Source organism: Artemia franciscana, chromosome 1 (assembly GCF_032884065.1).
Source record: "Artemia franciscana chromosome 1, ASM3288406v1, whole genome shotgun sequence".
Lineage (NCBI taxonomy): Eukaryota > Metazoa > Arthropoda > Branchiopoda > Anostraca > Artemiidae > Artemia > Artemia franciscana.
In genome coordinates this window covers 40,132,197-40,158,694 of record NC_088863.1, presented here as the reverse complement: position 1 = coordinate 40,158,694, position 26,498 = coordinate 40,132,197, and the positions used below count along the sequence as shown (strand labels likewise).

The 26,498-nt window shown below is 34.5% G+C and overlaps 1 protein-coding gene across 1 annotated transcript in view; it reads left to right on the top strand.

Moving 5' to 3' along the window:
* The window catches only part of LOC136029564 (4-aminobutyrate aminotransferase, mitochondrial-like), a 121,659-nt gene that overhangs the window by 69,701 nt on the left and 25,460 nt on the right, over positions 1 to 26,498 (top strand). The window contains exons 5-7 of the mRNA XM_065708053.1: positions 15,273 to 15,471; positions 18,165 to 18,337; positions 22,953 to 23,090. Of these exons, the coding sequence (XP_065564125.1) occupies positions 15,273 to 15,471; positions 18,165 to 18,337; positions 22,953 to 23,090 (510 nt within the window). The remainder of the gene's footprint in view (positions 1 to 15,272; positions 15,472 to 18,164; positions 18,338 to 22,952; positions 23,091 to 26,498) is intronic.

The window sequence follows — 26,498 nt, the reverse complement described above, 5'->3', positions numbered from 1 at the left end:
CGATAGGCTGACAACTCCATCATTTAACCGATAGTGAAGAAACAAGCGCAAGCGAGAATGTAAAACAATGAGATAGTTTCGTAATAATTAATAGAAGGTCACCTATGGTATTTTGATCGTGAAAAGTTAGGGATAGCTTTATAATACCAACTAGATTATATAAGATATTGTTCCGGGTTTTCAACCGTCACGATGTCTACGATTGAAAAGGATAAAGTTCAACTGGCTGCAAAGTCAATTTAGTCCCTTCTTTCGATACTTTTTTGCTGTTGTTTTTTCAACGCTGAGGAATAGCCTTTGATCATGTGATTAGTGATCGATAGTGATGAAACAAACCCAAAGTGTTGCTCTCGCAACACTTTAGCTGACGAAGCCGGACAAAGGCTGCCGCAACACTTCACGCTGTCCAGGCAACGTAGGTCTAGTTTTGTTGTTGTAATGACAGTAATAGTATTGGAATATTTTCAATCATAAAACAGAAGTGTGCAAAAACAATTCGTGTGCTAGTGACCGTGTACATAAGAATATGACTACAGGTCAACATAAAGAAAACCGAATTTTATCGTTTTCATGGCATTAACTCGACCAATGCTAATCTTGCCCTTGATGGTAGCCAAATCCAGCAGACTTAGTCTCCGTAATGCTTGGCGTTGCGTACAGTCAGACGACTTGGTCAACTGAATGCTTGATGACTAATCGGTCTGTAATCAAGTCTATCCAATCAGCATATGGAAAAGCTGTCAAATACAAGAAGCCGTTCAGTTGATTTATTATGTTCTAACTATTTAGTGTTTCCGTCTCTCCCGCCATCTGGTACGGTTTCCCGCCATTTCTCACCCTTGTGAGAAATGTTATTTCTAAACGATTGTTGATAAATACGAACCACATACTACAGGTATGCAATTTTTTTTTGCTCGGACTAAAACAATGGTTTTCTAACATAGATATTACATAAATGTATGGGATTCTTGATCTACCACTCAAGGTGATTGATTTAGAATGGAGAGCCTCAAGAAGATCCAAGAAACTTTACGACTCACCACTGTCTCAACTTTTTTCTGTGAATGAATTATATGTTTTCTAACATAGATATTACATAAATGTATGGGATTCTTGATCTACCACTCAAGGTGATTGATTTAGAATGGAGAGCCTCAAGAAGATCCAAGAAACTTTACGACTCACCACTGTCTCAACTTTTTTCTGTGAATGAATTATATGCATTTAATTTTAATGTCAAACGTGTTTTTCGCCTTTTTTGTTTCATCTTGTACTAAGTTTTTTTTTTTACCATTTGTTCATTGCAAGCAGATGCAGGTAATTAGATATTAAACCACTAGCGAAGACATCCAATTTCTTTGGTCATTATGTTCACTTCTTTTCTTTGGTCGTTATGTTCACTTCGTTTACGCTCCAGGAAGGGATCCGAACTGGAGAATATGACCAAGATGAAACTTACATAAAGGTTCTGAATCTTAATAATAATTTTCACAACCAATGGTCATAAAAGTAACGGAGAGGGCTCTTTCCAAAAAATAAAAGCTTTAGTGTCTTTTTTAAGTAACTAAAACAAATTGAGGGCAACTAAACCCCCCTTCCTCACCCTTTTTTCCAAACAGAGGTGATAAAAAAAAGATCGAGATAGCCTTTTGATTCAGCGTAATTGAAATGTCCAATATTATACCTCTGAGGATGACATAACCCACCATAGGCTTGAGGGAAAGGGCTTTAAGTTTTGAAAATTGCCCATTGTTTATGGAAATTTTTGGTGGGAATTATCTGCAGGGGGAATTTCCACTGGGAGATTTTTCTGTGGGAGGAAAGTTCCTGGATATAATTTTCCAGGGATTTGGTTTTTAACGGGAAATAACTTTTATATGAGGTTAAGTGAATTGCCTGGCATAATTTGAAAACCCGTCAGAAATTAAATATATATATATATATATATATATATATATATATATATATATATATATATATATATATATATATATATATATATATATATATATATATATATATATATATATATATATATATATATATATATATATATATATATATATATATATTAATAAAATCAACAGAAAGTATGGATCAACATTAAGACTTAAAACGAACAGGAATTATTCTGTACATGAGGGGAGTCTCAGGTGGTCTCAGGTGGGTTGTTACACAACTTTAAGTCTTCAGCGTAAAGAGCGAGGACCGAGGAAGGGGTAGTCTCCTCATATACGAAGTAATTTTGATTTGTTTTAAATTTTGCTTTTGCCCGTTACACTCAGTGGAAAAAAATCTTTTTCTTTTCGTTTTATTTCGATCGCTCTCAATGTTTTCTGTTGTTGTTTTTTTTTCTGGAGGCTACCGATAAATTTTTCAGGTATTCCACTATGAAATTCCTCCTCGTTGCTAACTGCATTCTCGGTGAACGTGGACTAAAAGCGTTTCAAAATCCTCTCTTGGGCAAAACATACTAAGGATTTATTGTTTCCAGGCAGTACAGAAATTCTAGTTATAATATTTCACATGTGTTACCCGAATTTTGAAAAGTATCTTAACTGATAATAGCGACAGAAAATAAAAAATTCGGCCCCTGTTTTCATTTGTTGCTGTTATTTAAAGTAGACTGTATTTTACTTAATGTGTATTTTCCCTGTCTAAGAAAATACTGTATAATTTTTTTTTCAAGTTGTGTTTATTTTTTGTTATTATATGACAATGGTATTATTGAAATATTTTCAAATATAAAAAAGAAATGTGCAAATAAAGAAGTTTGTGTTATAGTGACCCTGTACGGAAGAATATGACTTCAGATCAACAAAGAGAAAACAGAATTTTATCGTTTCTAGCGGCTGTAACTCGACCAATTCAAATCTTGCGCTTGATGATAGCTAAATCCAGCACACTCAGTCTCTGAAATATTTGGTATCGGGTACAGTCTGACGCCTTGGTCAGATTGAGGCTCGTTGACTAATCAATCGGTAATAAAGTCTTTCTGCTCAGCATATGGAAAAGCTGTCAAATGCAAAAAGTCATTCAATCGATTTACTATGTTTCAAACTATTGAGTGCCGTCGTTTCTCCCTCCATCTGGTACGATTTACCCTTGTGAGAAATTTTGCCTCTCAATGAGAGTTGAAAAATACGAATCACATGCTAAGGTTTGCAAAATTTTTGCTCGGAATAAAACAATGTTTTTTAACACAGAAATAGCATAAATATAAGGAATCCTCGATCTACCTCTCAAGGCGATTGATTTAGAATGGAGTGTCACAAGACGATCCAAGAAACTTTACAACTTACAGCTGACTCAACTTTTTCTGTTAATGAATTATATGCGTTTAATTTTTGATGTCAAGCATCTTTTCATCTGTTTTGTTTCCCCTTGTACTCGAGTACTTCTAATCGAGTACAGATAAATAGATATAAAACCACTGGCAAATACATCAGTAGTGGAGGCCCAGTCTATTTAAAGGCGCACATAGCTGCTAATCTTTTTTTCATCGCTGTTAATCAGTATGAACTTTAACGGCTATTTTTTCAAGACGCTGATATTATTGATTGCGCGCACCTGATTGTTACGTAATACTATATGGATTGTTTTTTCTTTGATTGTAAAGTAATACTAGATGTTTTTCTCCAAGATTTCTTTGGCTGTTATTTAAATGTTTAAAACTTAAAGGTCCAAGAAAAAAACTCCAGGGCCCGCCATTCAAGTGAAAATCCCCAGTTATAAAAATGACCCTAGTCCAATGTTTACTTATGTAGGACCTAACCTCGCATGGCTTGTTTTGGGTCTATAATCCAGTCAAAACGGGTTTTTAATATCAGCAACACTTGTTTTGTCAGATCTTACGGCGGTGAAATGAAACCTAGAGTACCCAGTGTTGCAGTAGAAACTACAAGGGGCTGTCAGCTGACCCTTGAATGGGATGAGATGTTTACAAGATATGTGATATCATTGAGTAAATTCAAGCTAGAGGAACAGTTATGTTTTGAAGCTGAAATGAATATAATGCATGTACAAAGACTGCAATACGGATTAAATGTATTAGTGAAATATATTGAAGACAATAATCTGAATCAATATATAAAAAGGAGTGAGTTTGTTACTATTGCATTTTTGAAAATGGTTTTTCTTTTGGAAATTTTACTGGCGACGAGAAGCCAGAAAGAATATTCATCCTTTGGATTTGTTGTTCTATAATCGGCAGTGAGAGTGTCAAGATTAAAAATGATTGGATTTGAGAAACCAAAAATCGTACGGAATCTTGTGACTGTGGAAAAATATTTGAATCTTGATTAATTTTTTCAAGTTTTATCAGTTCAAAGGAAAATATTCTCCCAAAGAATGTTTGACGATACAGTGAACAGTACGTCGTCCATCTTTGGATTATTCTGTGAGACTTTTACGTCGCGGGCCAGATACGTTTTCTTGATTTCTTGACATACTAATCGAAACAATACGAGTGAATTTGCTTTTGAACACTACCTAGATCCTATTCAAACAACGAATAAGTCGAAAAATCCTAACCAAATAGGTTTTTTGACGTCACTCGATTACTACTCCTAGAATTAAAAGGGATATTCATTTTATTTACCGCAAGCCAGTTTCTTTTTGAAAGTGAGAGAGTCAACAGTGAAAATACGTTCTACACTTAAGCACTATGTTTGTATACATTGGGTAGCTAATCATCCAGTGAGAATTGCACTATTGTTAATGATTATGAATAAAAGTGTATAGAAAAAATCCATGTAAATTGTACAGAGGAAATTCAGTGCAAATTAAAGACTCTAATTCCTGCCTTGAATATGTTTGTGACACTCAGACTGGAGTTTTCTTACTTTCCGATTGTCACTGATAAGTGTGATCAATGGGAAAATACTTACCCTGGTATGATTAGAAGAAATCCTAAGATTGATTTCAGAGTATTTTTACGAGACATATCGTCGTTGTTAGATTTTTATTTGAATGTTTCAGAAGGTGATTCTTCATATGAGAATATCATGTGTGAAATTGTTCCAAATAAGCAAATTGAATCACTTAAATTTTATGATATGAATCAGAATAGTATTTTTTAATTTACAAAGAGATATAAAAAAATGAAGTTACATTGGATTGTTGAAAATTTTGCCCTGGTTTTGCATGCCGGGGTAAGTTCAAGTAGAATCATGCCGAATTCCTGCCACATATCGTTGTTTATTATCGACATTACCTATACGTCAACGAAGAATTATAAAAAATGAAGACTTATTGTACATGCATTTAAACAAAGTTTGAAAAATTTCTAAGGCTCTTTTATCTTAGGGAATCAAAGTATATATTGTATAGGTAGGAAGGGTGTTTTAACTATAAAGTCATTCAATCGAGGATTGTCTGCATAAATGATGAGAGATTCAATGTAATTATTGCCACAACATCGAAAATAAAAAATAGTAGTGCATGAAAACCACAGCCTTTGGTCGATAAATCTTGTACTCGCATCCGATTTTAAATAATAGATTTCCCACTTTGCTCAAGAAATTTGTTTGAATTTAGGCGTGTAGAATGCATCGAAAAATTCTATATTCGTCGCTGTTTGAAACATGCATAGCCAATGACCCGTCTTTACAGTTGACGGGCTACTATTGAAAATGATAATGGTATTCTTAACCCGTTGAATATGTTCAAGGAAATCCAAGGGTATTGAATACGTTTTGTATTTGGAGACGCATGGATTTAAATTGAACACATTGAGTGTTGGATTTGTGGTCATGGTGCAAATCAAATAGAACACTGCCTTTCGGTGTAATGTCCCAATAGGTTTCAAATTGATTTAGCGAGATTAATTCTGTTCTCTCTGTCAATGCCTCGGCAAATGTACACTCTAAACGCACTGTGCCCAGTCAGACAAAGCTCATATCCTGAGTACCATCTTGCACCCTCTGGCACCTCTTCATCATATCTTAGACATTTTCCTGATATTTTCATGATAAATTCATGTATTCAACCCAACGGTTTGTGTTTTCGCAACCCAACTCAACGTTACACTGTGTCAACTAACACACACACCACACTATCACTTCCCCCTCTAGCACCTTCTGACTACCCTGTATGCTTTTAATCCATCAGCTCATGTTTTCGGTACCCAACCCAACGTGATACTTCATATCAATTTACACCACTGTGTCACGCTATGACTGGTACCCGGCGCCCTCTTAACACCTCTTCGTCATTCCTAAGGCATTTTCCATATTTTTCTTTGATCAAATCATGCATTTGATGCTTCATTTTTTCGCAATTCACCCCCAACTTGATACACCATGTGAAATCACACCACCGTGCCACACTATGAATGGCCCCCTGACACCCTCTTACACCCCTTCATCATTCTTAAGTCAAATTCTTTATACTTCCATGATCAAATCTTGCATTTGATGGTTTATGTTTTCGCAAGCCTTCCCCAACGTTATACACCATGTCAAATCACACCACCGTGCCACACTATGAATGGTCCCCTGGCACCTCCTTACATCCCTTCATCGTTCTTAAGACATTTTCCAGGTATTTTCAGGATTAAATCATGCATTAAACCCAACAGTTCATGTTTTTGCAACTCAACACTCCGTGATGTACCATGTCAGTGCACCCCTCCATACCACACTATCACTGCCTTCTCTAGCACATGAATCATTTAGAATCATGCGTTAAATTAATTGGTTAATCTTTTTAGCAAACCAACCCCGACGTGATACACCATGTCAATCCAAACCACCGTGCCACATTATGACTGGCTTTCTGGCACCCCTCACCATTCCTAAGACATTTCCCAGGTATTTTCTTGTTAAAAATCATGCATTAAAACTATTGGCTCATGTTTACACAACCCAACCTTCCATGATACACCGTGTCATTTCATGACACGTCGTGAATCGATCGTTTAAACTTAATGAATAACACCCAACAACGTTTCTTTTGATGTCTACTGGCAATTGACGCTAACGTAACAAAATATGAAATTCCAATTTATTGCTAAAAAGGACACAGAATTTAAAACATTTTCTCGAATAAGCCTTTTCCTTATTCCCACAACATATAGAAACCCGGACCAAACCATAGACACCAAGACCACTACACAGAAATCCCGACGAATTCATAAAAAGCAAGATCAAGCTGTAGAAACCAAAGACAATCTCTAAAATCAAGACCAATCAGAAGGAATAAACAGGTCAATATGTAGAAATCAAGAAGAACCTCATAAAATTCATAATTAATGCGTAATCGCAAAAATCAAGAGCTCAGCATGTAGAAATCGAGAAAATTCTTAGAAATCAAGATCAATGCATAGAAATCAAGACCAAAAAATAAAAATTAATCCCAAAGTGTAAAAAACATGGCCAACCTTTAAAATCATGACCGATTCATAGAAACCCCGATGAATTCATGAAAACCAAGACCATACTGTAGAAGTCAAGACCAAACTCTAAAATCAACAGCAATCCGAAGATACAAAGATATTATTATGTAGAAATCCTGACCATACTTCTTGATTTTTTCAGGTTGGTCTCGATTATAGAGGTTGTCCATGTATTCTACAGTTTGGTATTGATTTTTATGTATTGTTCTTGATGTCTACGGTTTCGTCTGGGTTTCTACATGTAGTGGGAATGAGTAAAAGGCTTATTCAAGAAAATATTTAAAATTCTTTGCTCTTTTTTAACTATAAATGGGAAAATTTTACATAATCACCCGATATAAGGAGAGGGGGGTGTGAAATGCCAAGAAACATCGCAATCTAACGACGAATTGGCAAGTTCTCGCTGTTGAAATAAATACAATGGTTATTTTTAGTTTAAAAACTTATTTATGTGGGAAAAAGGTTGAAACTGCCATAGGTGTGATGATGTGTGCCAGAGGGTACCATCAGGCAGGTAAATGGTCACGCTGGCGTCAATTGCCAGGAGTCATCAGAAAAAATGTTATTGTAGATTTTTCATAAAGTTTAAACGATCGATCCTAGTGTAAATAGTTATTTTTGGAGGAAAATGTCCGAAAAATGCCATATTTATTATAATGTTGCCGGATGGCCAGTCATAATGTGGAAGGGTGGTGTGAAATTGACACGGTGTATCCCAGAGGTTTGGGCTGTAAGAAAATGTACCAATGGACTTAATGCATGATTTTTAACAAGAAAATACCTGGAAAGTGTATTGGGAATGATAAAGGGTGTCATAGGATCAGTCATAGTGTGGGAGGATGGTGAATCATGTTGGTTACGGCTTGCGGAAAATTTTGAATATTTGGATTAGTAGAGAATCAAAACGTAAATTTATTGTATTTTTTTATAATTGACCTTCAGTTTTTAGTTTGGGTTCGCCAAATTTTTTCGCTCTTTATTTTCTAGTTTGAAAGATCATCTTTTCCGTGTACTCATTCCCAATTGAAATATCTTTAAGGAAAATGCGTTTATTATTTATGTATTTTGGTGATGTCAACCTTATTTGCTTATCAACTATGAAGTGTTATGTCATACCCAAAGGCATAGTTACTGACCTTTCAACTATGCTGAATCAATTGGTTATCTCAAAACTTTGATTGTATGCCTTTTTGGGAAAGCAGGACGTGGGGCTAGATGCCTCAAATGTTTTTGGTCAGTTAAAAAGGGCACTAGAACTTTGATTTCTGATCGAATGAGCTCTATCCTAATCTTTTTAGATTACAGACCCGATACGATCACCCTTAGGAAAAAAGAAAAACAAATAAACGCACCCTTTATCTTTCGTAAAGTTCACTATTTTTAAATATCAAAGCTTGAAATCTCTGAAATAGGGTTTTCTAAGATGCTGAACCTGGCGATGCAATTTTTATTAAGATCTTTTGTGGGTTTTTGAAATCGGTGGTTTTCGAAATCTTGACAAATCTTATCAGGATTCTAGCTTCTGATAGGTAACATTAAACTTCATGAACTATATATTTATATATATATATATATATATATATATATATATATATATATATATATATATATATATATATATATATATATATATATATATATATATATATATATATATATATATATATATATATATATGGAATCAGTATAAAAATTCTGGTATTTCGGTTACCTCGTTTGAGTTTCGGTTACTATTAAGTGGAAATATCTGCTTCCTTACAGTTTGTTACCCCATACTGTTTGACCCGAAATACACTCGGCATTTTTTACCGAGCGTTTCTTAGAGGTATATAGGATAATATTGCGACTTATAAATCGGGCGGTAAAAAACTCAGTAAAACACGCTGACTGTAAAAGAGCTGGTAAAAAAAAATTGGATAAGGAAGTTCCAAGAAATTGATTAGGAAGTACCAAGAAAATGGCAGAGGGTTGGTACCAATTTAACCCCTATCTTCGATCTTATACAAATCAAAACCTACTAATCATAAATAATAAAAAATGAGTGTTAATTTAATTTATGTACCCTAAATCAAATACTATTTTCACAAAATTTAAACTCATTTACACTAAGAAAATTACTACCAATTAGTTTTCCAAATAGCTTCTAGGTTGTACCTGCTTGAACTTGCACCTGCTTAACAGGCAACTGCTTCGAAAATAAAACTTACCTCAACAATTACATCAATTGAAGAAGAACCCCGGATTCTGCTACGCAGGAGGTAGCAAAGTTATTTCATCTTACTTCAGGTGCCTCCTTCTTCAGTACATCTCTATTTAAATTACAAAGGAAATGCTAGTAAAAAAAATGTTATGAACTATTAAATTTAACTTGTCTTTTGTATCTCAGCCATAATATAAAGATTTTTTCTTTGTTCAGTAATTAATTAACGTTAATGTCAATTAAAATTGATTTTATGGTCACATCTCTGATGGACTGCTGTTGCGTCTGTAGAATGTTTATCGCCCAGTGTTTTAGCGCCAGAGCAGCACGACAAAAACAATCTTTGTGAAACAAGCACTCGTTAAAAAAAAAAAAAAAAAAAAAAAAAAAAAAAAAAAAAAAAAAAAAAAAAAAAAAAAAAAAAAAAACGCCGAGTGTGTTTCGGATCTTTGATGAAAAGGTAGTGCGGTCTAAGAAATCAGCCAGATAGCCCTTTTTCTTTAATGCCGATCAATGAGCTGATAGAAGCATATGAAATCTGTTTTGCCGTTCAAACATTCCATCATGTGATGCATCATTTTAAAAGCTTCGAGGAATTGACAACTTTAGTAGAGTGGTACACATTAGAAAACAAAAAATATGCTTCAAGTTTTAAGACCAAGGAGGGACTTGTTAAAAAATATTTTGGTGTTACGCCTTGTTCATCTATGCTTATCATCTTTGGTGTACATCTTTTGCTACTTGGTGTAGGCCTACATAATATTTTCTTCCGATGTATTTGAAGGCACTACAAATTCAGTTAGATGTTCGCTACGGAGTGGGAGTGCAAGCAAGACTGTTTTATTAAAGCACGGGTAGCTTCGTGGTTCAAGGGGGTTGAAAATACTGCGAATGAGTATATCAATTTTGTTTGATAAAAAGAATGGGAAGCAGAGAATGCAAAGCCAAGTGACGGAGCAGTATCAGGGATAGACCGTGAAGATCACGGTCGTCTTCAGGGATAAGAAGTCATTTAATTCTACTGACTAGTGTAGGTTTCTTTTATTTTTAATAGTGTTTATCTTTTGCAGAGTGATTATGACAAGCGATCGATAGCTTTATACTACCAACTAGGATACAACGAGTACCGACTTTGATGATAAGGGGCTCGCTGCTTTCCTTAGTTATTGTACCAATTAATGGTTCCTGATAAGCATTTTAGGGAATGAAAATGTATCGCCATGCGGTTACACAGCAATTATAAATAAAAGTTCATCACAATGACGTAATTTCTCAATTGTTATAGTAGAGTAGCTGCAGCTACATAATTCTGAAATCTTTAAGCATAGAGACGTAGTGCTAGTTCTCTTAATTCAATAAGTGCTGATCCCTTAACACTTTTGTTGGCTAAGCCGGCAAAAACATGCTGCAACACTTCGCATTGCCAAGGGTACATAAATCCAGTTCTTGTTGCAATGGATAAGGATCTTGAACCAGTTCTCATATATTTTTATTACTGATGCAATGAAGATGGCTCAGCAGTACTTGCGACTGACATTTTCTTCTTTAAAATGATTTTAAGAACTTTAAAGTTTGGGAATTGAATTTGTTTAAAAAAACAGAAATGTATTATGTCAACAAAAACATCCCACGTTTTATTTTTTTACAAACAAAATTCTCTAGATAAATAAAGTTTGTTTTAAAATTTAAAAAATCTGAAAAGTAGTATTGGGTATTACCTTCTCGTTACTTTTACTATTATCCTTCGCTTATCAAAATTATAAAATAACATTTTCTTAAGTATTTTTGTAACGCTTCTTTTCTATGATTGAATGTACTTTAATACTATTATTGTCATTATAATAATAACAAAAATAAACACAACTTGAAAAGAGAAAAGAAAAATATACAGTATTTTCTTAGACAAGGAAAAAACACATTAAATAATATAAAGTCTACTTTAAATAACGTCAACAAATGAAAACAGGGGCTGAATATTTTTATTATAATTTTTTTGCTCTTTTCAGTTAGAATACTTTTCAAAACTGGGGTAACCCATGCGAAATATTATATGTGGAATTTCTGTATTGCCTGGAAACAATAAATCCTTAATATGTTTTGCCTCAGAAAGGGCTTTGACACGCTTTTAGTCTACATTCGCTGGAAATGCAATTAGCAAAGAGGAGAATTTCATAGCTGAATATCCGGAAGATTCCTCGGTAGCTGCACAAAAAAAAATTGAGAGCGTTCAGAATAAAAAAAAAAAATTAAGAAAAAAAGAAGTTTCAGCTGAATGTAAGGGGCAACTTTGAAATTTAAAACAATTAGAAATTATTCGTATTTGAGGGGGCTTTCCCTTCCTCAATCCTCACTCGTTACGCTAAAGTCTTAAAGTTCTGTACAAATACATTTCATTCAAATTCAACAGCCCTTGTGTTTGAACAGATTTTCTTAAGATTTTGTTTCAGAAAGTCGAATTTTAGCGCAAAGAGCAAGGTTTGAGGAACGGGTAGGCCAACTCAAACATATAATAATTCCTGTTCGTTTTTAAGTTTCAATGTTGCTCCTTATTTTCACCCCTTATTTTTAAATATTTAACGAGAAAAATATTTCTGACGAATTTTTAAATCATGCCACGCAATTTACTTCACCTCTTCGAAAAATTCTGTCCTGTTAAAAAAAAAACATGGAAAATTACATCCGGAAATTTTCCTCTTCACAGAAAATTCTCCCCGTGGAAATTCCCCCTGTAATAATTTCCCTAAAAATTTCCATAAACAATGGGGAAATTTTATAACTTACAGCCCTTTTCCCCGAGCCTGTGGGGGGCTATGTCATCCTCAGACGTATAATTATTAAACCTTTCAACTATGCTGAATCAAAAAGCTATCTCAAAATTTTATCAGATCTCTTTGGGAAAAAGGGCGTGAGAGGGGGCCAGCTGTCCTCAATTCGTTTTTGTTACTTATAAAAAGGCACTAAAGCGTCTATTTTTTCCGTTGGAAAGAGCCCTCTCCCCGACTTTTATGACCGATGGATTGGCAAATTATTATTCACATTCAGAAATTTTAAGTAAGTTTCTTCTTGGTCGTATTCTCCAGTTCGGATCCCTTCCTAGAGCTAGCGTAAACGAAGTGAACGTAACGACGAAAGAAATGAAGAGAACGTAATTACCAAAGAAGTAGGATGTCAGTAGTGGAGGCCTAGTCTATTTAAAGGCACTGATAGCCGCTACTCTTTTACTCTTCACCGTTAGTCACGATGAAGTTTAACGACGATTCCCTCAAGCCTGTTCATTACGCGCACCTGTTTGTTACGTAATACTGTATGGAGTGTTTTTTCTTTGATTTTTAAGTAATACTAGATATTTTTCCTTAAAGATTTGGTCACAGATTGCCTCACATCCCACTTGTGTACCGTTATTACGCAACAGCCACTTGTGTGCCCCCCTCCGTTACATCCGGGGCCTCTCCACCTGACTAACAGACTCTAACAAGTTCTATTATGTAACACCCGAAAACCTATTACCTAACAAGCTGAGTAAACATTCCCTATGACGTAAGAGACACCTGCGTCTCTTAGAAAACATTCCCTATTACGTAGGTGTACTATACGCGTGCGCTACAGTATTGTTTCAGACCCAGCTGTGTGTAATAACGTCTTGAGGGGTTAGTAGCTCCAATAGTTTACCCCCTATGGGTCTGCTATAACTACTTATAAAATTTGGCAAACTGATAATTTAGGTTTTCTAAATGCGCACCTCGTGGTCTAATTGCACATTGATCGTGACGAGATGATAAAATTAATGTCTCATTAATGACTGTCCAAAATATTCAGCGTAATTTTTCGGAAATCTTGGGTTGGGGCAAGGTATTTTTGTTGCCCAGGATATTGTTTGACACACTCCAGCTGTGTTTTCGAAAATGTGGAAGTATCTCTGCTTCCTTGCCCCAGTGAACTAGTAACCTTATATAATCCCTTAGCGACAACTTTTCTCTATTGAACTTACACTTTGCTATGGCAAATAATGCTCTTATTTACGCAAAAAAGAAAAAGAAAAAAACCACCCAACTGACTTTGTTTTCTGCGCGTAGTAACTAAGGTTTTGTTTTTTCCTTAGTAACGAATTGAGCCATTGTTTTAAGAGTCTCAAAAAGTAATTGGACTTGAAGTGAATTTGTTCAGAAAATAAAACAGTTTGTAGAATGGGAAAATCGCATTCCTCGTTGAGAAGAAAGTCAAAAGTATTGCATACCAAATTGATTAAATCAATATACTTCCACGACGCTTTACAATCAAAGCACTTTAATTGACCTTAAATTTATATATTTGCAAAGATCTAGTTAAAAAAAAGAAAAAAAAAAGTTTAACACCGTGCATCAGAAAGAGAGCTGATTGACCAATAAATTCTTAAGTATTTAATACTTAATAAACATGCAGTATTTATTATTGGTCAGTAATACTGACCAATAAATTCTATTTCAAAACAATTTAGAAATAGCCTTTTTCTTAAAAATAGTTCAAACATCAGGTAATAGATACTTCGAGGTCAACACAGACCCGCAGATCGACACAAACCCTTTTCTTTCTTAGATAAACTGGAAAGCGGATGTAGTAAAGAAAAAAAGGTTTAACACCCTGCACCAGAAAAAGACAGCTGAGTGATCAATAAATTCTTAAGATTCAATTTGAGTGACAGGGCTTTAAATCGCCTCCCCAGGAAATTTTTGTCTGACTCATAAAAGCGAAACAGAAATGCGTTCAAACAAATTTTGGTGCATTTTGTAACCTCAAACGAAAATCCTGGATTCATCTTAGGGCACAAGGTGTGTTTTGAGCCTTACCCTAAGGCACAAGGTGTGTTTTTTGCTTTATTCTTTTGAGGGGATTTGATACAATAAGGAATCAGCCTGTCTCGTTCATTATAAACTTTTTAGTTTGTTTTGCCAAACTATTTAGACTTCATTGAATGTTCTTGCCACAACTTGGTAGAGCTTGGATAAGCAGTCTGAATAAACGGTAAACAACTAGAAGTCGACATCTAATTTTCCTGAAATATTAGAAAAAGCTTGTAACTTCTCCTGTTTTGTTTTGGAGATAAACGTTTTAGTAAACTAGCTATGAAAAATGCCAGAAGTCGCTTCAAAAGAAATGTCATTTGAACAGTTTGACAGTCCCCGAATTTTAAGTGGTGCAATCCACTTTGATTGAAAACTTTGCCGACACTATTGCTTTGTCTTTTCAATCAAATGTCATAATCAAATCAAAAATTCTCAATAGGTTTCAAAGGTAAGTATTCCCTTGGAAGAATTCGCTAATGGTCCCTTTGCCTTTGAGACGGTCAGCCGACGTTGAGGCTCACAAAATGATGTTTAAGGTACCGGATCTTCTTAAAACGTGTTAGAGATTCTAAAATATATTTCTTGAATCTAGGAAACAGGCTTAGACATATTATGTCCCAGAATTAAATGTATGTATATCCCCAAAATTAAAAGATGGTAGAAGAAGGAAACCTTTGGGTTTATGCTATGAAATCGAGGCTGGCAATATGTTTGCCTAGTCACCTTCCTCCATTTTTGTGTTGCTAATGAATTTAAAATTTAGTCTATCGGGTATATATGGAAGGTATACAATTTGTAGTAAAGAATTTCAAGGATTGAGTATTTGCTGATGAAGTTTACAGGTTACTTCTTGCAGGTTGCTCCCGCCGGTCACACACAAGTAACAACCATGGCATGTGGATCATGCTCAAACGAGAATGCTTTTAAATCCATATTTTTTTGGTATAGAGACAAGCAGCGTGGGGAGAATGTTACGCCTTCTACCAAAGAATTGGAATCATGCATGATAAACCAGTTTCCCGGATGTCCTCCATTTACTATCCTATCGTTTAAAGGTGAGTTAAATTTAAAGAATAGGCACGCTGTAATGTATGCGTCTATGTAAGTTTTCAATGTACATCTTTTCATGCTAAGTTCAGACGCAAAGGATTTTGACAATTCCTTTTAGGATTTGGTCACTGTTTCCAACTTAAATTTTTTTCAAGATTTAAGCTTTTAGAGCCAGGATTTAGAGGATTTCTTATTCGCTTTAAATTTTAGTTTTGATAATAATCAGAATACTTAATCTGTTGTCTTGGATGTAGCAATAGAATTTCATTGCATTCATCGGCAGCTTTTCCTAAATTTACTTAGGAAATGTGATTACAATAATCAGCAAATGCAATTTTTTCTATTTAATCGATCACTACTGTTTGGTTAATAATTTTATTTCTAATATTGCTCATGTCAGTTTGAAGTCGCTCCTCTGGGTTTGTATTGGGCCCCGTTTTACTCTTGATGCATGGCCGATTATTGGCTCCCTCTTTTTTCTTTTTTCTGTTTTTTAATAACAACATTATTATATTTGTTGACGATGTTATCGTCGTTAAATAGGAGTATATTTTTCTGTTTGAAATTTTTATAAGATTTTTGTAAATATGAGTTAAAGCTTAAATATAATTTCATACTAGTACACAAAAGCATGCTAGTTTTAAACCAATTCAAGTTGTAATAACCATTTTGTTCCTGGATTGGCTTTAAGCTCCGTGACGAATACTTATAGTTTTGGCTACCAATCTCATTTGTCGCAAAATTTTAGCTGAACTGCATCTTAAGACTATATGAATCATAGTCTTTCATTAAAAGACCATATTAACGCTTCCTGTGTATAAGTTTCTGGTAATATGAGTGTATTGTCTCGTTTAAACGTTTTCTTTTTCGTGGGATATATTTTAAGAATATCGTATTTTTTTCATCGTTAATACATATTTTTCTTCTGTGTATCAGAATGGGGCTCTAATCTGTGATCATTTCCCTAAATAAACCCCTCCAGAGCATCCAGAAAAAAAGCTATGGAACTTATTCGATCTCTTCTACCTTCCTCCCCCCCAAACCCCTCCCCTTTTCTCTCTAGCTCTCCGTCTTCCTCTCGTTGTTTTCCAAAAGGTAGCGACTTGATATCTTAGTACACTATTTTTAGGGAGATAGAAAATAGAGACAGATAAAGATGGGTTTGATAAGAAAGAGAGTAAAAAAAGAAGAAAATATCGGGCTTTGCAACAGCTTACACATTTAGCATCTGAATTGATGAGTCCTGTGCAACTCTGAAAAGACAAAAAAAAAAAAAACACTTTCTCAATAATTATCTATCAATTTAACATTTGTAATGTAAACTCCTTCCCCCACGAAGAGTTAAAACCATCGACCCACTACCTTGAATAGTTTATAGCTATAGTTTACTGTAAACCTCCTGCCTTTTCCGCTTTATCAGGCTTTTTTTTTCAAACATTCTAAACCTCAATAAAAGAATTTATGCTAGTGCTTGTACGATAAATCCACTACCGGTCTCAAGTTGTTTATTCATTGACGCATTATAGAACCGTTTTTGTTTTTTTTCGTTTGTTTCTTTCACCTTAGCGCGAGACAAGACAAAGAAAAGTGACAGAATAGATGGACAATATATAATTTGGGCTATATATTTGCACATTAGGGGTGGGGGTAAAGTATTTAGACAGTTTGAAGTTAGACAACAGTTTTTACTACGTAATATGCAGAATAATTGTGCCTAACACGTCAGACATGTAGACCCGCTATACTTTACCCCCACCCCCGTAATGTGCGGATATAGGCTATAGCCCAAATCTGTTTCTAAAGTATTATATTTTGAGCAGTCATTAGGATTGAGCGTCAGAGACATATTAGAAGAACATCAGGTTGGTGGTATATCATACAAAGTACCTTTATGCATTTTAATACCACGGAGAAATTGTTCAGAACATGTTCGATTTTATTGAGGTCAATTTTAATTAACTCACTTGTATCTTTATTATTATTATTATTATTATTATTAGTGTCTGTGTTTCAGTATGTAATTTATTTAGACTGCCTATATTTTGGCATAAGGCCAAAGGCTGGTGAAGTCCACGATTTCTAAGAGACCACCACTAAATTCTGTGGATTCCTGTTGAATCCATGTTTGAAATTATATAGAACTTATGATAAACCTTACTTTCGTCTAACACTGACCACAGTGAGGGACTGATACACAAGAGATGGTTTATCTGCTGGCCGATGATGGCCAAGGTGCAAGATTAGCAAACCATTTTACTAGTGTACATACCCACTGCACATGCCTACTTGCTCAGTAATATCTTACCTAAGTTATACGTGTGTATTGTATGTGCGCTGACAAAAGCATTTCTCGTTTTGAATTTTACTGATAAAAGGTAGAAGCGTGATTACTTACCATTTGTATCAAATTTAATGTGAAAAATCCGAAATCTGACTAAAACATTCTATTCGTGTGGTTGATATCTTTTAATGTAACTTTCTCTGCCCAACGTTCATATGCAAAAAGTCCTTGTATGCCAGATTGAACCACTTTAACCACTTAACTGGTTTAGTGAACCACTTAAAACGTAGATTTTTTTTTTTTTTTTTTTTTTTTTTTTTTTTTTTTTTTTTTTTTTTTTTTTTTTTTTAATGTCGGTCCCTAGTATACGGACCATAAGCCTTCAAACATGAAAGCTTTAACTATTGATGCTTTTAGGTGGTTTTCATGGAAGAACACTTGGAGTACTATCAACAACCCACTCAAAACCTATTCATAAATTGGATGTCCCCTCCTTTGATTGGCCTATAGCTTCTTTCCCTAAATATAAGTATCCTCTTGATGAGTTTTTGAGAGAAAATGAAGAAGAAGATAGACGATGCTTGGCTGAGGTAATTCTGTTTGAGAAATTCATTTTCTTGTCACAAAGTGTTATTATTACACCACCATATTCTTGTCTTGTCTCGGGCTAAGACAAGACAAGAACACTGAAAAGTCTTTTCTGCCAGGTCTAAGCACAAGTTTAATGCAAGGAACCCAAATTTGATTGCGTAAACAAAAAACAGCTACTAAGTTATAAGAAACAAACGCCCTTTGGGCTTTCCTGAAGGAAAATGGATGTGAATTAGAAATTTTTCGGCGCATGAGTATGCGCAAAGAGGGGGATACTTGTTTTTGTCTTGCACTAAATATTCCTTATAGGTTTTTAAAGGATATTTAATTAAAATAGGGATTATTCTACTTGTTTTTCTTTGTTTTTAATTAAATAAAAAAAACTAATTTTTTTAGCTGAAAGTAAGGAGCGGCATTAAAACTTAAAACGAACAGAAATTACTCCGTATATAAAATAGGTTGTCCCCTCCGCAATCCTTCGCTCTTTACGCTAAAGCTTTTAATTGTTTTAAAAAGTAGAATTGTGGCAAAGAGTCAAACTTTAGCGTAAAGAGCGAGGGATTGCGGAGGGGACAACCCATTTTATATACGGAGTAATTTCTGTTCGTTTTAAGTTTCAATGCCGCTCCTTACTTTCAGCTAAAAAAATTAGTTTTTTTATTTAATTTCTGAACGTTTTTGAATTAATGCATGTTTGATTTTGGCTCTCCGCACATAAATTGTTAAAATGAAATTTGTATATTAATTCTTTTTTTTGACTAAATGGCTTTCTCTTAGTTTTGATCAGACGATTTTGAGAAATAAGGGGTGGAGAAGGAGGCCTAGTTGCCCTCCAATTTTTCGGTTGCTTAAAAAGGCAACTAGAACTTTTAATTTTTAACGAACGTTTTTATTAGTAAAAAATATAAGTAACTTATAAATTAGCAACTTACGTAACAAACTTTCATAATCTTATATTTTTATTATGTATGCAAGGGGGTTTGTATCCTCGTTAATACCTCGCTTTTTACACTAAATCTTAAGTTTTGTCTCAATTCTTTAAGAATGACCCCTGAATCAGAAAGGCCGTAGAATAAATAGTTGAAATTACTAAAAATACTTTAGCATAAAGAGCGAGGTATTTATCTCCTCCTAAATACCTCGCTCTTTAAGCTAAAGTATTTTTGGAACCCCTCATATGCGTAATAATCTCTGTTCGTTTTAAGTTTCAATGCTACTCCTTCCTTTCATTTAAAAAAAAACGTTTTCATGTTAATTTTTCATTGTTTTCTTATAGTAATGCTAGAAAATCATGCGCCCTTTTCCTTGAATTTTTCTTCTCCCATGACAGATTCCTCCAAGGAAAGATCCTCCAACATAGCCCCCTCCCCTCAGCCCCACCCCCCAAACAAAATAAAATCCCCCTGAAAACGTCTGTACACTTCCCAATAACCATTACTATATGTAAACACTGGTCAAAGTTTGTAACTTGCAGCCCCTCCCCCAGGGATTGTGGGGGAGTAAATCATCCCCAAATACATAGTTATTATGGTTTTCGACTATGCTGAACAAAATGGCTATCTCAAAATTTTGATCCGTTGACTTTGGGAAAAAAATGAGCTTGGGAGGGGGCCTATGCCCTCCAATTTTTTTGGTCACTTAAAAAGGGCACCAGAACTTTTCATTTCCGTTAGAATGAGCCCTCTTGCGACATTCTAGGACCACTTGGTCGATACGATGACCCCTGGGAAAAAAAAAACAAACAAATAAACACGCACCCGTGATTTGTCTTCTGGCAAAAAATATAAAATTCCACATTTTTGTAGATGGGAGCTTGAAACTTCTACAGTAGGGTTCTCTGATACGCTGAATCTGATGGTGTGATTTTCGTTAAGATTATATGACTTTTAGGGGGTGTTTCCCCCTATTTTCTTAAATAAGGCAGATTTTCTCAGGCTCGTAACTTTTGATGGGTAAGACTAAACTTGATAAACTTATTTATTTAAAATCAGCATTAAAATGCGATTCTTTTGGTGTAGCTATTGATATCAAAATTCAATTTTTTAGAGTTTTGGTTACTATTGAGCCGGGTCGCTTCTTACTACAGTTCGTTACCACGAACTTTTTGATAGAGATTGTATCTAAATAAGAAAACCGTAGCATATATTATTTCTCAAAGTGAACAAGCAAACGCAACTCATCAATATGATATTTTCCTTGAAGATCTTTTTTTGTATCCAGGACAGCTGAAAAATCGACAGAGCAAGAGGTGGCGCGCTCTTGACGTAATTAAATTACATGTTATGAATAAATGGGGAGCCAGTCAGTTGGGGTGTTTCCCCCTATTTTCTTAAATAAGGCAGATTTTCTCAGGCTCGTAACTTTTGATGGGTAAGACTAAACTTGATAAACTTATTTATTTAAAATCAGCATTAAAATGCGATTCTTTTGGTGTAGCTATTGATATCAAAATTCAATTTTTTAGAGTTTTGGTTACTATTGAGCCGGGTCGCTTCTTACTACAGTTCGTTACCACGAACTTTTTGATAGAGATTGTATCTAAATAAGAAAACCGTAGCATATATTATTTCTCAAAGTGAACAAGCAAACGCAACTCATCAATATGATATTTTCCTTGAAGATCTTTTTTTGTATCCAGGACAGCTGAAAAATCGACAGAGCAAGAGGTGGCGCGCTCTTGACGTAATTAAATTACATGTTATGAATAAATGGGGAGCCAGAAGTTGACGAAAAATAACGCTATCATCTATGCACACTTTTCTTTCATTACTTGTTTTTAAGTTTCAAAGACAAAAACGACAGGAGAAAACCCTAAAGCTCAGAAATAATATTGAATCCTAGTGACGGTTATACCCGGTAATTTTTTACAAAAATTTATCAAGTTACATGTAAAGAATGAATATTGACGTTTAAGAGTGGCATGTTTAATACCAGATAGAATACCATACCATACCAACCATAATGTGTTTTTTTTTCTTCCAACCCTTGAAAATTGTAGCTGTATGGGAGTAAATGCCTCTTTCATCAATCAAGGGAGTTTTCGCAGTTCGGTGTCTTGTACTGCAATATTAGGGTATTGGAGCTACTATGAAATACTTGAATATTAGACTTATCGGAGGGTTAAGGGATTCGAAAAGGATTATTTATGGAACTATGAGTCACCTAGATAGTTATCTATAGAGGAATAGGTTCTCCATAGGTGCAATTTCCATACAATTAATCCTTTCTCTTATTATTGTAAATACATGTTCAATATGTGTTCTGGCAGCAGAAACGAAATTAGATGTGATAAAATTTTGATATGCTTTCCGAGTGTAATGAAGCAGCGTCTTTAGCCTACAATGATCTTTATTGCACAGTGAGAGCACGGGTGGGGGTATAAAAGGTGAAATTATTCAAAATTCACTGACTCCATCTTATAAAACCAAGAAAAAAGGACATTTTAGTGCTACCCATACACAAAAACATTTTCCATGCGGTTTGTGGGGGGCTGTAATTATTTTTATCTATTGGGTTTTCGGCAATGGCGATTCCAGTGGTGTAATTTTCGTTTTGATGTCCAAGCCATTTTTGAAAGGTTTCTGGCTATTTCTCGAAATTTCCATGAATTTTTTTTTTCAGCAAAACATTTTACCAATAAGACTAACCTTTTTAATAGGTGTCACTCCAGAATCAGTTACAAAGACAATTTGTCCTCACTACAAAGTTTCTTTCTAACATGTGTTTTTTTTTTGTTTTTTTTTACTATGGGCCGTGGTTCGTTCTTTACTAGGTTGCCCCTGTTGGGGATACCATGATTATAGGTCGTAGTATTATTTTAAACATGAGAGAAACAGCAAGCACATTTTGACACCCTAAAAAAACAAGCAAACAAATATTTTTCTTTTTAGACGATTTAACAAACAGTGTAGATAGAAAGTGAATTTAGGTCCCAATCGGTAAAAACAGCATCGAATGGATACTTAATATTTGGTGGGTATACTAGACCTCCGAAATGAAATCTAGTTGGATTGGCATCAATGACTTACATTTTATAAGAATAATTGCCCTTCAAGGAGTCTATTTGAATAATTTGTTTTACAATATTAGAGGGGGGGGGTGTATTTTTTAATGCATGGTCCCTTGAGGATTACATTTCTATAATTGAAAAGGAATGGCAAAATAGCTTATAGCGAGTTAATGCGCTACATTGTGTTACGTTTGGCTCTAATATTGTATTTTTCATGTAATTCTTAAGTTTAGTGAAATAGTCTTGACGTTTGGTAATTCCAGTGCCCGTGCTCCGGTGCTTGCTTCTGATAAAGTTGAACAAGGACCTGCTTCTGTTTGTAGTTCAGAAAGCTATGTAAGAAGGGAAATAATTGCCACCTCTTATATTTGTAAAAAAATAATAATAATAAATAAAATGTCATTAATGTCTCTGCCATCTGGAAAGAAATGACAGACACACTAAAATTGTTTAAAATAACTATGTTTAGCGTCAATAGTATTATAAGGTTTTGAATATCTACTATATTCTCTTTGTGGGTAGGCATTGCTCTTTGTTGGTATTTTTTATTTTTTTTTTTTTAATCCTTGTTTTTTTTAATGTGTTTTTTCGTTTATTTCTGATAGGTTGAGGAATCAATTGTGAAATATAACAAAAACGATAAGCCAGTAGCAGGAATCATCGTGGAACCAATCCAAGCTGAAGGTGGAGATAATCATGCTTCGCCCGAGTTTTTCAGAAATCTGCAAAGAATTGCTAAAAAGGTTCCATTTTGCTCTTCAATTTTATCCTTAATTTGTCTACTCAATTTGATTATTTTTTTATTCTCTCTAACTTCATTGTTCTCGAACATACATATTCTGCACATTTTTGCATATCGAAGCGGAGAATACTTCATAGAAAGACTTTCTCTCCCTTGGCACTCATGACGAAAAAAATAGTAAAGGCAAATAATTGAGAAGAGCTTAAGTCGTAAAATTTTTTTTTCCTTTTTTTTTGCTTTCTCCCACTTTGACTCATCTATGTGTATCAGATATAACAGATAATTTGTCGATATTTTAACCAGAGAAAAATCCCTAATTTTTGGAAACTGCTGTATTAACCCCAAAACATAAAAATAGTTTGTATCGTGGTCAGCGCCAATGCCTGTATGGGACAATTTTCACGAAATATAATTAATCTGACTTCAAAAGGCTGACTGTCATTTCGTTAGTAACACCGTCATCTGATATCTACTCCAGGATATCCATTGGGCTATGTTTTAAACTTTTGAAACATGTCTCTAAGTTAGTTAGATGATCAACAAACCTCCGTCTATCCGAGAAATCGACACTGAGGCTATTTATCTTTGCGAGGAATCAAAACTGGTCTAAGAGAAAACCCTGTAGCACACTGTTGTAAATTGGAAGGACATCAAACTATACACTAAGGTTTTCGACAACTCGTTTTCTATTTGTGAGGAAAGACGCAATTATTCAAATTAAAAAGCGGTCAACATGAAATTCATTTAATGATCTTCTACCGGTGTATTGTGGCTAATTAAATCAAAAGCTCTTTATAAGTCCACTGCTATCATATCGAGCCAGGTAGCATAGCATAGGTTCTTGGTTAACACGGTTTGCTCTAAGTTCTCGGTCTTGAGAACCTAGAGCATGGGTTGTTGAAGTGCTTCCGGCTAATATTTGGGATTGTCTTTACTTTCAACCACTTAGCTAGCAAGAACTTTCATGTAATTTGGGATAAACGGTAGTAAGTGTAATGGCTTGGACACCATGAGATCTTGCTTGTTACATTTTTTTTCATGGGAATAATAAAACTGAATTTGTAACAGTTAGGAAGCTAGGGAGTATCAAGCGGAAAAATGTAATATAAATATTATAATATTTATATTAAATATTATTATATTTAATATAAATATTATAAGGTATTTATATTAAAATATTTTAATATAAATACAAATATATTAAAATATTTTAATATATTTTTATATAAAATATTATAAATATTAATATAAATATTATAAACGCTGTTATTACGTTTTTAATTTTTGTCTCCAAATCTAAGAGCAAAATAAAAGGGAAATTGAGGAAATTATAAGGAGTGTCGAAAGTGAGCGGAGGGAGTAAAAGGATTTGTTCAGGTTATTGGCTGTATCTAAGGGCTCTTCTTGGAGATGAAAATGAGTATTATTTTTTGTTTTCCAACAATTTTTCTTAGGGATTTACGCAATTGTTTTTGGTTTGTAGAAAGCAAACCTTTTATTTGATACTTATAATATTTAGAGGCATTATTACGCATTTGATTTTTAATATGTTTGCGCAGTGATTTTGCTTCGGACGTTTTCCCATGGTTATGGAGATTCAGTTTAATTTTAATTAATTTTTCAATTAGCTTTATTGTACGGTTTGTCATTAGAACATATTTTTTCTTTTTTCTCAGGGAAGGAGTCTATGTATTTCGAATTAATCATTAACATCGTTGTTTCCCATAAGAGAGAGCCAGTTTTTATATGTGATCCAAGATCCAAAATTGCCAAGGCAAATATTGGAAACTGGCTGATATAAGAATTCAGTAATAGAAAATTTTTGGTTAAAACTGGGGTTTCATTAATAAACAAAGATTATAGACTTCCCCTAAAGGAGGTAGTGGGGCTGTTGGGCAACAAAAAGTATGCATATTTCTGCAAATCCAATTTAGGTTAGAATTTCCTTGGGTTGTTGGTTTTTTCATTATTTGTTGTAAATTAAGGGAATTACAAAACGAAATTAAATTTTAGTTCATTAACATCACCTACTAGAAAAAAAAACAGCGTTCGGGAATATAGTAGACAAAGTCAAAGTCAGCACTACTATGTAGTTGCTGGTAGAATTGCTGTCTTTGTGCAGTGTTTTAATTTTGGGGGTAGCAAAACAACCAAAACACAATCAATTTGAAAGAACATGGTAAAATTTTGGGTCTTACACTTGCACATATGATTTAATCATAATCTTAAAGGTTGGGGGTATGAATTAATTTGGGAAAAATAATAATATTTCGCCTCCCTCTTTGTCTAGGGGGTGATCATGAAGATGAATTGTTATAAATTGTGGCTGGTTGCAAATTTTCTTATAGGTCAGGATTCTGTGCTTGGACCTCTGTTATGGCATTTACATCAATTTTCTGTACCTGAGACCGAGCCTCATGTTCATTAAATTGGTCAAAATTCAAGCTACCGTCATTTGTAACAAGGAACTTTGGGAAAGTAAAGTGATTGCAAAAACGATCACTTTTTTTCTTTTTCTTAGATGTGGGAGCCAGAAGGCAACAAGAGGAAATTAAAACTATGAGGGAAGAGCCATCTTTTGGGGATGAAAGCCGGGTTCCGTTTTTGAAGCAGGAATATGGTGGCGGTTTAAGAGGGACGTGTTCTGAGGTACTGTTAATTTGGCAGGGAACTGTAGCGGCATGGGGATAATCTACTAAATGGCCGATACTTGGTACTGCTATTGCGGGAATGATGATTCAGGTCTCTCAAGAAATCGTTGGTTTTGGGGAGAGTGTGGACGGTATAAGGACCTTCTATGTATGTGGCAGGAAGTATGTGGTAAGAAGGTGAATGGTTTGCCATAATCAAACAGTTCGTGGTAGCGAACTGTAGTAAGGAGCGACCCGGCTCAATAGTAACCGAAATTTTAAAAAAATGGAGTTTTGGTACCAATAGTTACATCAAAAGAATCGCATTTTAATGCTGATTTTAAATAAAAATATAATATTTGATAATACCAATCAAAAGTTACGAGCCTGAGAAAATTTATCTCATTTTAGAAAATAGGGAGAAACACCCCCTAAAAGTCATACAATCTTAACGAAAATCACACCATCAGATTCAGCGTATCAGAGAACCTGATTGTTGAAGTTTCAAGCTCCTATCTACAAAAATGTGGAATTCCGCATTTTTTGCCAGAAGACAAATCACGGATGTGTGTTTATTTGTTTTTTTGTTTGTTTGTTTGTTTTCCCAGGGGTGATTGTGTCACTCAGTAGTCCTAGAATGTCGCAAGAGGGCTCATTCTAACGGAAATTGAAAGTTCTAGTGCCCTTTTTAAATGACCATAAAAATTGGAGGGCACCTAGGCCCCCTCCAAAGCTCATTTTTCCCCAAAGTCACCGGATCAAAATTCTGAGATAGCCAT